At 48.6% G+C, this 15414-nt stretch overlaps 2 protein-coding genes across 2 annotated transcripts; both read left to right on the top strand.

Moving 5' to 3' along the window:
* The first annotated feature begins 319 nt into the window (after nt 1-319).
* LOC146753797 (uncharacterized) lies at nt 320-2885 on the top strand. Its single transcript, XM_085528870.1, has one exon. The coding sequence runs from the start codon at nt 1832-1834 to the stop codon at nt 2840-2842; it is 1011 nt and encodes a 336-aa protein (XP_085384996.1). The 5' UTR covers nt 320-1831; the 3' UTR covers nt 2843-2885.
* A 2586-nt stretch (nt 2886-5471) lies between these two features.
* Nucleotides 5472-8035, top strand: LOC146753796 (uncharacterized). Its single transcript, XM_085528702.1, has one exon. The coding sequence runs from the start codon at nt 6992-6994 to the stop codon at nt 8003-8005; it is 1014 nt and encodes a 337-aa protein (XP_085384828.1). The 5' UTR covers nt 5472-6991; the 3' UTR covers nt 8006-8035.
* The last annotated feature ends 7379 nt before the right edge of the window (nt 8036-15414 follow it).

Below are 15414 nucleotides of genomic sequence, written 5' to 3'. Positions count from 1 at the left end.
TTGCTTTCCGGGCTGCCAGAGTGCACTGCTGGCTCATGTTGAGTCTTTCGTCCATTAGGACCCACAGGTCCTTCTCAGCTGAGCTGCTCTCAATGACCACTCCTCCCAGCCTGTACAGGTGCCTGGGGTTCTTCCAGCCCAAGTGCAAAACCTGCACTTTGCCGTGTTGAACCTCATTAGGTTCACCCGAGCCCAGCTTTCCAGCCTGTCGAGGTCCCTCTGAATGGCATCCCTTCCTTCCGCCGTATCGACTGCACCACTCAGCTTGGTGTCGTCAGCAAACTTGCTGAGGGTGCACTCAATTCCCTCATCGATGTCATTAATAAAGATGTTAAAGAGCACCGGTCCCAAGACAGACCATTGGGGGACACTGCTCGTTACTGGCCTCCATTTGGACATAGAGCCATTGACCACCATGCTCTGTTTGCGGCCTTTCAGCCAATTGCTTATCCATCGAGTTGTCCACCCATCAAATCCACCTCCCTCCAATTTGGAGATGAGGATGTGATGGGGGCCCATGTCAAAGGCCTTGCTCAGGTCCAGGTAAATTACATCAGTCACCTTCCCTTCATCCACCAAGGCCGTGACTCCATCATAGAAGGCCACAAGATTAGTTAAGCATGACCTTCCCCTGGTGAAGCCGTGCTGGCTGTCTCGGATCACATGCTCATTCTTTATGTGATCGAGCATGTTCTCCAGGAGGATCTGTTCCATAATCTTCCCAGGCACGGAGGTGAGACTCACCAGCCTGTAGTTCACTGGGTCCTCCCTGCTCCCCTTCTTGTATATGGGAGTGACGTGACCCTTCCTCCAGTCATCCTGGACCTCACCTGACAGCCACAACAGGATCACGTCAGGATCACGGCTCTATAAGGATTTCTCTTTAAAGTTGATGGTTAGTCATGGTCCATGTTATTCCATCTCAATCCAGTCTGAGGGGATTCATGAATTCGACTAATTCCCCCATCCCAGAGGTGGGGTGTGACACTCGGAAAGAAATATGTATTCAGAATGGACGATATTTCTGAAAAGCATCAGGATCATGCTTACAGAAGAGGAATGGGAAAGACGGACCAAACATTCCTGAAGCAAGGAGAATGCCAAACCCAATTTCTGTGTAACACACTAGTGAAAAATCACTACAGTTTACTGGTGAAGAAACAGAGGATGTATATAATAGCAGTTGATTTAATCAAAGAAAATAAAAGTTCTATGTATCAATGTCAAATGTAAGGCATAAAAGGTGGACTGGAATGAAAAGGAACCAAATTAGGAACAGGAAACAAAATAACATCTTGAAACTGGGGTGCTGTGAGGCCGGACAGCCCATGGTGATGTCCCCGAGCAACAGGCTGTGACATCACCGGGTGACGGATTGTGACTGCTCAGCCCTCACTGCTCATAGTGGGGTGCGGGCAGAGCCTGGCTCAGTCTGGCTCGTTCCTGGACCCTGCTGAGCAGCTCTGCGAGGCTTGGAGGTTCTTCGAGCAAGGTTTTGGCTGTGCTGTGCTGGGTCGTGCCTGGGGCTGCTTGCAGCATCTCAGTGCCTGACCCACAGCATCGCTTCTGTTTCCCCGGCCCTGCCCAGTGCAGGCAGCTGGGACTCTACTGAGTGCACCCGCAGCAGCGGAGGTGAGTGGTGCGGGGACATGTGGGTCCCTCAGGGCAGTCCTGGGCTTGGCAGGGCTTCCTGCTGAGGACTTTCACACCCTGGGACAGCGAGTGACTGTGGCCTCTCTTCCTCTTGCAGTGAGACACCACCGCTGCAGCTCTGGTGAAGGAGAACAACTGGTCATCCTCAGTTCTCCCAGCCAGCTTCAGCGAGAGGAACATGTCTGCAGGAGAGGAGTGGACATGTTCCATCTGTCGCGATGTGCGACAGGACATGGCCCGTGTGATTCCATGTGATCACACGTTTTGCCTGGGCTGCATCCATCGGTGGGCGAAGATGAGGGACAGCTGCCCGCTGTGCAGGACGGCCATGCGGACCATCCGGGTCTGCGTGCGGGGAGACAATCAGTTCGTGGACTGCATCGTCTCCCCACCTGCAGTGCCGGTGCCCGTCGGCTTCATCACCAGCACCGGCCGCAGAGGCGCTGCAGCATCTGCTCCATTGCCAGCTGTGCAGAGGGATGTGGGAGCAGCGAGAGTGGGTGGCCTCCTGCCCGAGGAGTGGGCAGCACTCTTCAGGGAGAGACGTGACCTCCTCTTCCCAGTGCAGCCCTGGATACAGGACATCTTCTCCCAGATCCAGGAGCTGCCCTGGTGGCAGATCTGTGGGCTGGAGAGCGTGATCCTGGCTCTTCTGTGCCGAGTGGGGCTGAACAGGGATGCCCTGGTGTACCACGCACAGCCCACCCTGGGACCTATCACGGCAGCATTCATGGACGCGCTCATCGAAGTCATCGTGAGCCGGTGCGGCCAGGAGGCCCGGAGGCTGCTGGGCCTCGAAGATGCCAGCGCTGCCCAGGAGCAGGAGCACGAGGACGGGCCCGAAGAGCCCAGTGCTGCCCAGGAGCACGAGGATGGCCCCCCAGCCCCGTCTGGTCCCTCCACATCTCCTCAGGGGACCGTTGCCCCCAGCACCTCTCCCTCCGGCAGCTCCGCGGGTCCCGACGCGGAGGAGCTCCCCGGCACGTCCAGCGGGGCCCTCGGCAGAGGTCCCGGCGAGCCGGGTTCCGAGGCAGCCGGTCCCTCTGAGCAGGGCCGCAGCCGCGGCTCCTCTCGCGGCCGGGGCAGGAATCGCTCGGCTGGGGGATCCCGGCGCCCCACCAAGAGGAGGGCCGGCAGCGCCCAGCGCGCTCCTCTGCCCTGCAAGAGGCGGCGCCACCGGCGCCTCTAAATGGGGCTTACACGGCTTAACAATAAAAGATAAAAACACACAAGCACGCGTTGTTCCAGTGTCTGCACGTGAGGGGAGAGGAGAGGAGGGGAGGGAAAGAACGGAATAGAATAGGGGAAAAAGATGAAAAGGAGATAAAACTCTTAGGTTAAAATAAGAACAGCAAAATAGGAAAGAAAAGGAAAAGGGAAAAAATAAAAAAGTGTGGCACCCCACCCACTGACTGATACCCATAGGATATGGAATATCCCGTTGGCTTTTTTTAGGTCAGCTGTCCTGGTTCTGTCTCTTCCCAGGACCCCCAGCTCCTTACTTACTGGGCAGCCTGAGAAGCTGAAACATGCTTGACTCTGTAAAGCACTGCTCTGCAACAACTGAAACACTGGTGTGTAACGAACACTGTTTTCCTAGTATGTCCAAAACACAGCACCACGCCAGCTACAGTGATGTGGTTTAACTCTGTCCCAGTCAAAACCAATGTCCACCCCTTATTCCCTGTCATCTACGTCATTCTCATGTCTCACTCTTCGACAACTGGGTGACCAGACTGGAAGATGAGGGGAAGGCTGTTGGTGTAGTCTACCTAGATTTCAGCAAAGCCTTTGACACAGTGTCTCATGGTGTTCTCCTGGGGAAACTGGCTGCCCATGACCTGGACAGGTCTACCTTTCTTTGGACAAGGAATTGGCTACAGGGCTGTGCCCAGTGGGTAGTGGTTAATGGAGTTAAGACCAGCTGGTGACCCATTACAAGTGGTGTCCCCCGGGGATCAGTACTGGGGCCCATCTTGTTTAACATCTTCATTGATGACCTAGATGAGGGGACTGAGTGTACCCTCAGTAAGTTTGCAGATGACACCAAGCTGGGAGGCAGTTCTGATCTGCCTGAGGGTAGGGAGGCCCTTCAGAGGGATCTGGATAAGCCGGATCACTGGGTTGATCTTGTAGGTCCTTTCCAACCTTGTGATTGTATGGTTCTATGATTCTATGCTAAACACACTGCCAGGGGTCAGGACTCGGTCACTGTCCTTCTTAATTAACTTTTTAAAAATGGGTGCAGTGTTCCATTTTCTTGTCAGTGGGGACTTCTTGGCAGCTTTTTAAGTCTGGTAGAGAGTGGCTTATCAACTCCATCTTTTGATTCCTTATGGACTCTGGGATGGAACTTCTCAGGTCTTGGGGATATGTCCAAAGCTCTGAAAGTGGCCTTATGCTTGATCTTCATAGGATGGGAGGCACTTTGTTTCCCCAGGTGAACGCCAGTGAAAATTGGTCACCTCAGAGTGAGGGACTAGACCAAGTGTACTGTGCGTCTATATAACACCCTGAGAAACTTTTAAGCCACAGGAGAGTACCTGGTGTCACTTCTCTTGATTTGACAGGTGTCCCAGTCCTGGAACTGGGGCAAGAGAAGGCTCCAGAAGTCCAGGCACTGGGACGTATAAATAGGGGTACACACAAGTCTAGGGGAGGCCCCTTCACTCCACACCTGACACCCCCACTGGCAGGTCAGATGCTGGATCCAGAACTGGTGAATTCTCTCCCCCAGCCTTCACCCAACTGTTTTTCTTTCTTTCCTCCTGAAGTTGCTAAGGCAAGGCTTCCCAAAAGCTGTTAAGTAACTCTGGATTTACTTTGATTTCCCATAAAGCTGCATAGCTTAGATAGATATACTTCTGAGTGGCCCAACACTACTGGATCACAGAATCACAGAATGACCCGGGTTGGAAGGGACCTCAAGGATCATGTAGTTCCAACCCCCCTGCCTGGCAGGGCCACCAAACATATGCCTTTACGAGATCAGGTTGCCCAGGGCCCCGTCCAACCTGGTCTTGAACACCTCCAAGGACGGGGCATCCACAACCTCCCTGGGCAGCCTGTTCCAGGGTCTAACCACTCTCCTAGAGAAGAACTTCCCCCTAACATCCAACCTAAATCTTCCCTCTTTTAATTTAAAACCATTTCCCCGTGTCCTGCTATTGTCAGCACTTTCGAGGAGTTTACTCCCCTCCTGAGAGTAAGTTCCCTTCAGGTACTGAAAGGCTGCAATGAGGTCACCCCTCAACCTTCTCTTCTCTAGGCTGAACAAACCCAACTCCCTCAGCCTGTCCTAACAGGGGAGGGGCTCCAGCCCCCTGATCATTTTCGTGGCCCTCCTCTGGACCCTTTCCAAAATCTCCATGTCTTTTTTGTACTGAGGGCTCCACACCTGGACACAGTACTCCAGATGGGGCCTCTCAAGAGCCGAATAGAGTGGGACAATCACCTCCCTATCCCTGCTGACCACCCCTCTCCTGATGGAGCCCAGGATCCCATTTGCTTTCCAGGCTGCCAGAGTGGACTGCTGGCTCATGTTGAGTCTTTCGTCCATCAGGACCCACAGGTCCTTCTCAGCTGAGCTGCTCTCAATGACCACTCCTCCCAGCCTGTACAGGTGCCTGGGGTTCTTCCAGCCCAAGTGCAAAACCTGCACTTTGCCGTGTTGAACCTCATTAGGTTCACCCGAGCCCAGCTTTCCAGCCTGTCGAGGTCCCTCTGAATGGCATCCCTTCCTTCCGCCGTATCGACTGCACCACTCAGCTTGGTGTCGTCAGCAAACTTGCTGAGGGTGCACTCAGTTCCCTCATCGATGTCATTAATAAAGATGTTAAAGAGCACCGGTCCCAAGACAGACCATTGGGGGACACTGCTCGTTACTGGCCTCCATTTGGACATAGAGCCATTGACCACCATGCTCTGTTTGCGGCCTTTCAGCCAATTGCTTATCCATCGAGTTGTCCACCCATCAAATCCACCTCCCTCCAATTTGGAGATGAGGATGTGATGGGGGCCCATGTCAAAGGCCTTGCTCAGGTCCAGGTAAATTACATCAGTCACCTTCCCTTCATCCACCAAGGCCGTGACTCCATCATAGAAGGCCACAAGATTAGTTAAGCATGACCTTCCCCTGGTGAAGCCGTGCTGGCTGTCTCGGATCACATGCTCATTCTTTATGTGATCGAGCATGTTCTCCAGGAGGATCTGTTCCATAATCTTCCCAGGCACGGAGGTGAGACTCACCAGCCTGTAGTTCACTGGGTCCTCCCTGCTCCCCTTCTTGTATATGGGAGTGACGTGACCCTTCCTCCAGTCATCCTGGACCTCACCTGACAGCCACAACAGGATCACGTCAGGATCACGGCTCTATAAGGATTTCTCTTTAAAGTTGATGGTTAGTCATGGTCCATGTTATTCCATCTCAATCCAGTCTGAGGGGATTCATGAATTCGACTAATTCCCCCATCCCAGAGGTGGGGTGTGACACTCGGAAAGAAATATGTATTCAGAATGGACGATATTTCTGAAAAGCATCAGGATCATGCTTACAGAAGAGGAATGGGAAAGACGGACCAAACATTCCTGAAGCAAGGAGAATGCCAAACCCAATTTCTGTGTAACACACTAGTGAAAAATCACTACAGTTTACTGGTGAAGAAACAGAGGATGTATATAATAGCAGTTGATTTAATCAAAGAAAATAAAAGTTCTATGTATCAATGTCAAATGTAAGGCATAAAAGGTGGACTGGAATGAAAAGGAACCAAATTAGGAACAGGAAACAAAATAACATCTTGAAACTGGGGTGCTGTGAGGCCGGACAGCCCATGGTGATGTCCCCGAGCAACAGGCTGTGACATCACCGGGTGACAGATTGTGACTGCTCAGCCCTCACTGCTCATAGTGGGGTGCGGGCAGAGCCTGGCTCAGTCTGGCTCGTTCCTGGACCCTGCTGAGCAGCTCTGCGAGGCTTGGAGGTTCTTCGAGCAAGGTTTTGGCTGTGCTGTGCTGGGTCGTGCCTGGGGCTGCTTGCAGCATCTCAGTGCCTGACCCACAGCATCGCTTCTGTTTCCCCGGCCCTGCCCAGTGCAGGCAGCTGGGACTCTACTGAGTGCACCCGCAGCAGCGGAGGTGAGTGGTGCGGGGACATGTGGGTCCCTCAGGGCAGTCCTGGGCTTGGCAGGGCTTCCTGCTGAGGACTTTCACACCCTGGGACAACAGCGAGTGACTGTGGCCTCTCTTCCTCTTGCAGTGAGACACCACCGCTGCAGCTCTGGTGAAGGAGAACAACTGGTCATCCTCAGTTCTCCCAGCCAGCTTCAGCGAGAGGAACATGTCTGCAGGAGAGGAGTGGACATGTTCCATCTGTCGCGATGTGCGACAGGACATGGCCCGTGTGATTCCATGTGATCACACGTTTTGCCTGGGCTGCATCCATCGGTGGGCGAAGATGAGGGACAGCTGCCCGCTGTGCAGGACGGCCATGCGGACCATCCGGGTCTGCGTGCGGGGAGACAATCAGTTCGTGGACTGCATCGTCTCCCCACCTGCAGTGCCGGTGCCCGTCGGCTTCATCACCAGCACCGGCCGCAGAGGCGCTGCAGCATCTGCTCCACTGCCAGCTGTGCAGAGGGATGTGGGAGCAGCGAGAGTGGGTGGCCTCCTGCCCGAGGAGTGGGCAGCACTCTTCAGGGAGAGACGTGACCTCCTCTTCCCAGTGCAGCCCTGGATACAGGACATCTTCTCCCAGATCCAGGAGCTGCCCTGGTGGCAGATCTGTGGGCTGGAGAGCGTGATCCTGGCTCTTCTGTGCCGAGTGGGGCTGAACAGGGATGCCCTGGTGTACCACGCACAGCCCACCCTGGGACCTATCACGGCAGCATTCATGGACGCGCTCATCGAAGTCATCGTGAGCCGGTGTGGCCAGGAGGCCCGGAGGCTGCTGGGCCTCGAAGATGCCAGCGCTGCCCAGGAGCAGGAGCACGAGGACGGGCCCGAAGAGCCCAGTGCTGCCCAGGAGCACGAGGATGGCCCCCCAGCCCCGTCTGGTCCCTCCACATCTCCTCAGGGGACCGTTGCCCCCAGCACCTCTCCCTCCGGCAGCTCCGCGGGTCCCGACGCGGAGGAGCTCCCCGGCACGTCCAGCGGGGCCCTCGGCAGAGGTCCCGGCGAGCCGGGTTCCGAGGCAGCCGGTCCCTCTGAGCAGGGCCGCAGCCGCGGCTCCTCCTCTCGCGGCCGGGGCAGGAATCGCTCGGCTGGCGGATCCCGGCGCCCCACCAAGAGGAGGGCCGGCAGCGCCCAGCGCGCTCCTCTGCCCTGCAAGAGGCGGCGCCACCGGCGCCTCTAAATGGGGCTTACACGGCTTAACAATAAAAGATAAAAACTCACAAGCACGCGTTGTTCCAGTGTCTGCACGTGAGGGGAGAGGAGAGGAGGGGAGGGAAAGAACGGAATAGAATAGGGGAAAAAGATGAAAAGGAGACAAAACTCTTAGGTTAAAATAAGAACAGCAAAATAGGAAAGAAAAGGAAAAGGGAAAAAATAAAAAAGTGTGGCACCCCACCCACTGACTGATACCCATAGGATATGGAATATCCCGTTGGCTTTTTTTAGGTCAGCTGTCCTGGTTCTGTCTCTTCCCAGGACCCCCAGCTCCTTACTTACTGGGCAGCCTGAGAAGCTGAAACATGCTTGACTCTGTAAAGCACTGCTCTGCAACAACTGAAACACTGGTGTGTAACGAACATTGTTTTCCTAGTACAGTACCACGCCAGCTACAGTGATGTGGTTTAACTCTGTCCCAGTCAAAACCAATGTCCACCCCTTATTCCCTGTCATCTACGTCATACTCATGTCTCACTCTTCGACAACTGGGTGACCAGACTGGAAGATGAGGGGAAGGCTGTTGGTGTAGTCTACCTAGATTTCAGCAAAGCCTTTGACACAGTGTCTCATGGTGTTCTCCTGGGGAAACTGGCTGCCCGTAGCCTGGACAGGTCTACCTTTCTTTGGACAAGGAACTGGCTACAGGGCTGTGCCCAGTGGGTAGTGGTTAATGGAGTTAAAACCAGCTGGTGACCCATTACAAGTGGTGTCCCCCAGGGATCAGTACTGGGGCCCATTTTGTTTAATATCTTCATCCATGACCTAGATGAGGGGACTGAGTGTACCCTCAATAAGTTTGCAGATGACTCCAAGCTGGGAGGTAGTTCTGATCTGCCTGAGGGTAGGGAGGCCCTTCAGAGGGATCTGGATAAGCCGGATCACTGGGTTGATCTTGTAGGTCCTTTCCAACCTTGTGATTGTATGGTTCTATGATTCTATGCTAAACACACTGCCAGGGGTCAGGACTCGGTCACTGTCCTTCTTAATTAACTTTTTAAAAATGGGTGCAGTGTTCCATTTTCTTGTCAGTGGGGACTTCTTGGCAGCTTTTTAAGTCTGGTAGAGAGTGGCTCATCAACTCCATCTTTTGATTCCTTATGGACTCTGGGATGGAACTTCTTAGGTCTTGGGGATATGTCCAAAGCTCTGAAAGTGGCCTTATGCTTGATCTTCATAGGATGGGAGGCACTTTGTTTTTCCAGGTGAACGCCAGTGAAAATTGGTCACCTCAGAGTGAGGGACTAGACCAAGTGTACTGTGCGTCTATATAACACCCCGAGAAACTTTTAAGCCACAGGAGAGTACCTGGTGTCACTTCTCTTGATTTGACAGGTGTCCCAGTCCTGGAACTGGGGCAAGAGAAGGCTCCAGAAGTCCAGGCACTGGGACATATAAATAGGGGTACACACAAGTCTAGGGGAGGCCCCTTCACTCCACACCTGACACCCCCACTGGCAGGTCAGATGCTGGATCCAGAACTGGTGAATTCTCTCCCCCGGCCTTCACCCAACTGATTTTCTTTCTTTCCTCCTGAAGTTGCTAAGGCAAGGCTTCCCAAAAGCTGTTAAGTAACTCAGGATTTACTTTGATTTCCCATAAAGCTGCACAGCTTAGATAGACATACTTCTGAGTGGCCCAACACTACTGGATCACAGAATCACAGAATCACAGAGTGACCCGGGTTGGAAGGGACCTCAAGGATCATGTAGTTCCAACCCCCCTGCCTGGCAGGGCCACCAAACATATGCCTTTACGAGATCAGGTTGCCCAGGGCCCCGTCCAACCTGGTCTTGAACACCTCCAAGGACGGAGCATCCACAACCTCCCTGGGCAGCCTGTTCCAGGGTCTAACCACTCTCCTAGTGAAGAACTTCCCCCTAACATCCAACCTAAATCTTCCCTCTTTTAATTTAAAACCGTTTCCCCATGTCCTGAAATTGTCAGCACTTTTGAAGAGTTTACTCCCCTCCTGGAAGTAAGTTCCCTTCAGGTATTGAAAGGCTGCAATGAAGTCACTCCTCAACCTTCTCTTCTCTAGGCTGAACAAGCCCAACTCCCTCAGCTTGTCCTCATAGGGGAGGTGCTTCAGCCTCCTGATCATTTTCGTGGCCCTCCTCTGGACCCTTTCCAAAATCTCTATGTCTTTTTTTGTGCCGAGGGCTCCACACCTGCAGACAGTACTCCAGATGGGGCCTCTCAAGAGCCAAATAGAGAGGGACAATCACCTTCCTATCCCTGCTGACAACCCCTCTCCTGATGGAGCCCAGGATCCCATTTGCTTTCCGGGCTGCCAGAGCGCACTGCTGGCTCATGTTGAGTTTTGTTTTTGAGTAATTTTCAGCAATTCCTTTTGACGAGGTTGCCTGTACAGTATCCTGTGCTCCTTCTGTTACCTGTGGGGCAGATTTAATGTGCAAAGTGGCAGCAATACATCTCAAAATCTCTGCTCCAGAAAATTCACCAGGACATTGCACATCACTAACTTGGTGATCTCAAGACTTCCTAATGCATGTCCAGTTCTAAGAAATTCAGACCTGTTCTGAAGATGTCAGACTTTGCAGAGTTATTAATGCAAAACCTTTTAAACCACGGAAATAATTTGTTAAGCACCAAATCGTCCCAAAGAGGAAGAGAAGCCTGACATACATCACTCACAAAAACTCCCATGAGCTAACTGAAAACCTGCTCCTGTTCTAGATAACAGGCTTGAAACAATTATCTCCAGCCCACTGAGCAGATCACAACAGCTTATCAACTTCACAATGAACTCTAGAGTTATACTACCTTATTTATCCATTCATCTCTTTCAGACATGAAAATATCATTTCACAAACAGAGGTGATTGCAGTGAATTGGCTGGATTAACCTCCTAGTGATGGAGGGACCACGTATTGATTGATCATGAAATATTGAGGCTTCCCTTCTAATGTCACCTTAGAATCATCAGCTTGCAAATATGGAAAGTGATGAGCAAGATGCAAGTTAGATGCAGATAGGCTATCAGCGCAAGATGTAAGAGGATGGTCTATCTGACTCTGAACATTAAAACACATCAACCCTTATGGATGGGAGTGATGAATTCAGAAGACAAGTCCATCTTCAACTATCTTGGTAGGAGTGAAAAGACTCCTCCTCACAACTGCAGCAACTCACTCCTCTCTTTTTGGGTTCATAACTGTTACCATGGAAATAGTAACAGCAATAAAGGTTGCAGAGAGTAGGAGTAGTGACAAAACACTTCTTGATCCAGCTTTTCATGGGTGTAAAATCCAGTGAATCATTTGAAATCAATCAGAGGTCTCAGTTGTCACTTAACTGTAGGATGTGTCATGCCAGCTGCATTTGTGTTCTCTTTTCTCTAATTCAACAACTGGAAAACTGGAATTGACTGGGGGAAAAATAAAAGTGTAGAGTTGAATAGGAGGCTTCCTCAGGAACTCCAGCAGACATCAGAAAGATAAAGTATCACAGCTAAATTCTTCAACTCTAAAAATGTCCACTTAGATTCCCAGTGCTTTATAATTGTTGCCTCAAACCTACACACTCAGACAAAACTGTGCTCTCACACAAGTCTGTGCACAACTGACCTGGAACAAAAATATGGCAGTGTGTGTTTGTTTCACTCAAAGACAGAAACATATTTTGTTATGCTGTTTCCTGAAGACTAGACTAATCTATCTGAGTGTTTGGATATCTCATGTGACTGATGAGCATCTGTAGCAACAGTACATGCGAGTGTTTGAAGCATATCAGCTAGCATTAGATGCTAACTAGCTGGTAATAGAGCAATAAAAGCCCAACCACTGAAGGACACTGATTTTTCTGACTAAGTAGTGTAAAGACTGGTATCTTCAATGTGATTTATTAGCATGACTCTCTTTATTAAAAGGGGCTTACTTAGAGATACTGAAATATAAGAATATTTTGTTTTAATTATATTATAATTATATAATTATAATAATATAATAATATAATTATATTCAGTATGGGGAACCATTTTTTCTCTTTCTACAGCAGTTACTTCAAGAAACTTTCAATCAGAGAAGCACTAGATGGATTATATTTCTTTTCTCTTGCCTGAATCACATTGTATTTAACCAGAAAACATCCCTTCCTGTTCCTTGACTATGTTTCTTCCTTCCTCTCTGCCTCTATTTGTTTCTGTTTTCCTCCAGAGTTATTAGTACCTATATCTGAAACACTGTGGAAATTAAGAAAGGAGTCTACTTTGTGGATTATTTTCCCTGGATGATAAAAATTTTTTACAAAGGTTTCATAGCCTACACAGGAACAATGGGGTCAGCAGAATTAAGAAAGAAATGAAGGATGGGAGGAGTGTGATAGGAAGAGCTACTGTGATGGTAAAATTAGTGAGAACTTCCGAGACCCAGGATAGCATCCCAGTGCAGCAGCATGTTGGACCATGTCCTTTGGGCTGGTTTGAAAACAGATCAGGAGATACAGGAAAAGACCCAGGTCTGTGGAAAAAGTGATGCTACATCAGAAAAAAAATGTATGTTCCTGAAGTTGTGCTGAGGTATTTGCAAGCAAATATAAAACATGTGCATGCCATGGTTGGTTTTTTGGAGTATAGTTCCATGATGGTGATTTGCATAAATCAAATGTCAGTGGGATTTTTCCCTGCTAATGACATTTGTGAAATCAGTCCAGAAAATACCTTGCTATGATATTTCACAGATAATATTTAATTCACCAAACCCATTCTGGATTATTTTTTAATTCCTGTATACAAAAGATGTGCAATATTGAATTAATTAAATGAAATAATTACTAACATAGTTGTGTTTTCATCTTCTACTAAGGGGTCTAGGATGCATTCTTTATTTTGAAAAGTAAGGATTTTCTTTACATTTACAACTGTCAATCTTGTGAAATGAATTATGTCTACACATGGTGAGATTATATCTTGATCTGATCATTAAAGTTTCTTGTAGCACATTTGGACAGTCCCAAGCTGGGGCTGCAAGAAGTTCTTGAAGCTGAAATCTTTCTCTCACCAGGTGTGGTTTTGATTAAAACCTTGTTTTATTGTTGGTGTGTATTTCCTGTTTTTCACCTATCTTAATTCCCACATGTCACATAAGGACTCCCCTAATGTGATGGATTTACAGAGAGACCTGTTAACATTGCAATAACCGCAGCTTCTCTCTCAGCTACTGCCTGTCAGCACACACACTGAAGCAGGGCAAGATGAATCAGGTTCAGCCACATCTCCCCCTTCTATCACACAGACTGAATTTTGCACAGCCGTGCTTTGAGATCTGCTGTTTGATGTAAGTAAGCTGAGCTGGGAGCTGACGTCTGCTGCCTGTAGCTGGGAGTTTGCTATGTGTGCCTGGAGAGGAGCAGATAGACAGGTGTTTGAGGGTGATATCTACAAGACAAAGCGGTTTGGACAGAGCTTTCTTCTTTCAGCAAGAGTTCTTTGTTAGGGAAATATGACCCTGCAGAAATCACAACAAATGAACAGTAATCTTGAACAGTAGCATTGAGGATAACAAAAATCAGTTGCAGCTTGGCAGAAGTCTTTGATTTCTGTGGTGGTGTTGGCATGAAGGAAATTTTATTTATCATTTATCTTCTCTTTGCTTTTCAATGCATGTCCTGTCTGCCAACATTTCTGAGTTCACAGTCCACCTTAGCAGACAGTGGAAAAGAATTTGAGAAAGAACATAAAGAAAGCAGTTCTATGCGAAATACAAATATGAGCAATGTGGAAAAAAAAAAATAAAGAATACAAAGAGACAAGAATAAGGTCCAGTAATCTCTGTGATGGTGATCTATTGACTTAAACAAACCTGCTCCAGTCTCATTTGTAGAAATTCCTTGCCTTGACTCACCTCCCCACTTCTACTATGCATTGAACACAGACTTTTCTAGATTTGGGTACGTGAGACTTCAATTAAAATACAGAAATTCCTGCTTATGTGTTAAACTAATTTAGGCGAGTTTTGTGGGTGTATAGGTGTGTAAATATCTCCACAACATTTTCAGCAGCCATCAGTTGACCCCGGACGAGATCATGCCATGATGGCCATGGCAACAGAAGAAAAAGCTTCCAAAAATATGGATAAAATCCCAAGAAGAAGTGTATGAGTTTCTGCAGTCTTCCTCCTTTCATGTGTCCAGCAACTGTCCTGTGTCTTGAGAGCAAACACGGACCAGCTTGGATGCTACAAATCAACAGTCTGTGTTGTTAGTAAGTCCTTAGAAACAATGTTGTTAAAAAGCCTATAATGCCTGTGTCACATCAGTTTTTCTCACTTTGGTTTTTACTTGGATAAACAGATGAATAATCCAAATTGTATCTGATGTTACCTAGTGCATAAAAAGCAACATTATTCACAGAGAACACATAATCAAGGATTACCCCAAAAGTGAGGCGTCACTTGAAACAGTGTCTTCCTCTTCAATGCGTTTTTCTCCTTTATATTTGTGTTACTAATCATTAGGTCACCACTGGAGCAAAGCCGCTAGAGGTGTGGGCATGCCCAGTTAAGAAGATAATCAGTTTTACTGTGGGCTGGGACTTGCACAGTCATTTGCAATACTTTCCTGCTGAGATTTCATCAGCTGTGGGTTTCAGAAACAGCTCCTGTAAAAGTTTCTTGTTCTGGTTTTCTGCTCTATGGCTGCATGAAGCAATTTAGCCTAACCTAAGATAACTTCATGGAGCGTAGGGTAAATTATCTCTGAGTGGCTAAGAGTCATGAACCAGATGGAGAAGGATTTCATCACCACATTACTCTAGAGATAGCCTGAACTCATTCATCCACAAAAGAAACAAAGAGAACAAACAACTTGATAATGTCTCACATCATGAAGACTGCTTCTAGATGAATGACTTACTTGTTTGCAAGGATATGAGGCTGCTTCTCTCTATAAAAATAGAGACTTATTTATCCAAAAAGGATTTCTTATTTAAGGACATCTAGCTTGGGTATATGGTTTTGAAAAATATTCTCTTCTGCTTCTTTGTTTCACCATTAATTAGAATAAAATTCAAATACACACTTTATATTCAACATTTTTAGTTTGATTCTCTCTCCTATTTTACAAATAAACTTAAATATTTCTGTTTGAAAGTGTTTACTTTTATATTTACAGTAATTCAATGTATTATTAATGTGAGCATACAATAGCCTGTGGGCTCCCAGCTTGTTTGTTAGGTTGATTCATTTGCAGTTCATAATTTGTTGATGTAACTCAGTAATTATCTTTAGCTCACCTGCTATTCTTTTATACACTGTGCCCACATAGGCCCCAGGCCAGAGCTCATAAGTACAAGCTGGCCACACATACCTTTCTGTAATGTCAGTTAGCCTGTGACTAAACATGTACCATACAGAC

The sequence above is a fragment of the Coturnix japonica genome, chromosome Z, assembly GCF_054131305.1.
Source record: "Coturnix japonica strain WE chromosome Z, WE-NBRP24, whole genome shotgun sequence".
Lineage (NCBI taxonomy): Eukaryota > Metazoa > Chordata > Aves > Galliformes > Phasianidae > Coturnix > Coturnix japonica.
The sequence above is the reverse complement of the archived record's forward strand: the minus strand, read 5'-3'. Positions and strand labels throughout refer to the sequence as shown.

Excerpts from the sequence above, each read along its gene's own strand:
- LOC146753797 (XM_085528870.1), top strand. The coding sequence starts at position 1,832 with ATGTCTGCAGGAGAGGAGTGGACATGTTCCATCTGTCGCGATGTGCGA.
- LOC146753796 (XM_085528702.1), top strand. The coding sequence starts at position 6,992 with ATGTCTGCAGGAGAGGAGTGGACATGTTCCATCTGTCGCGATGTGCGA.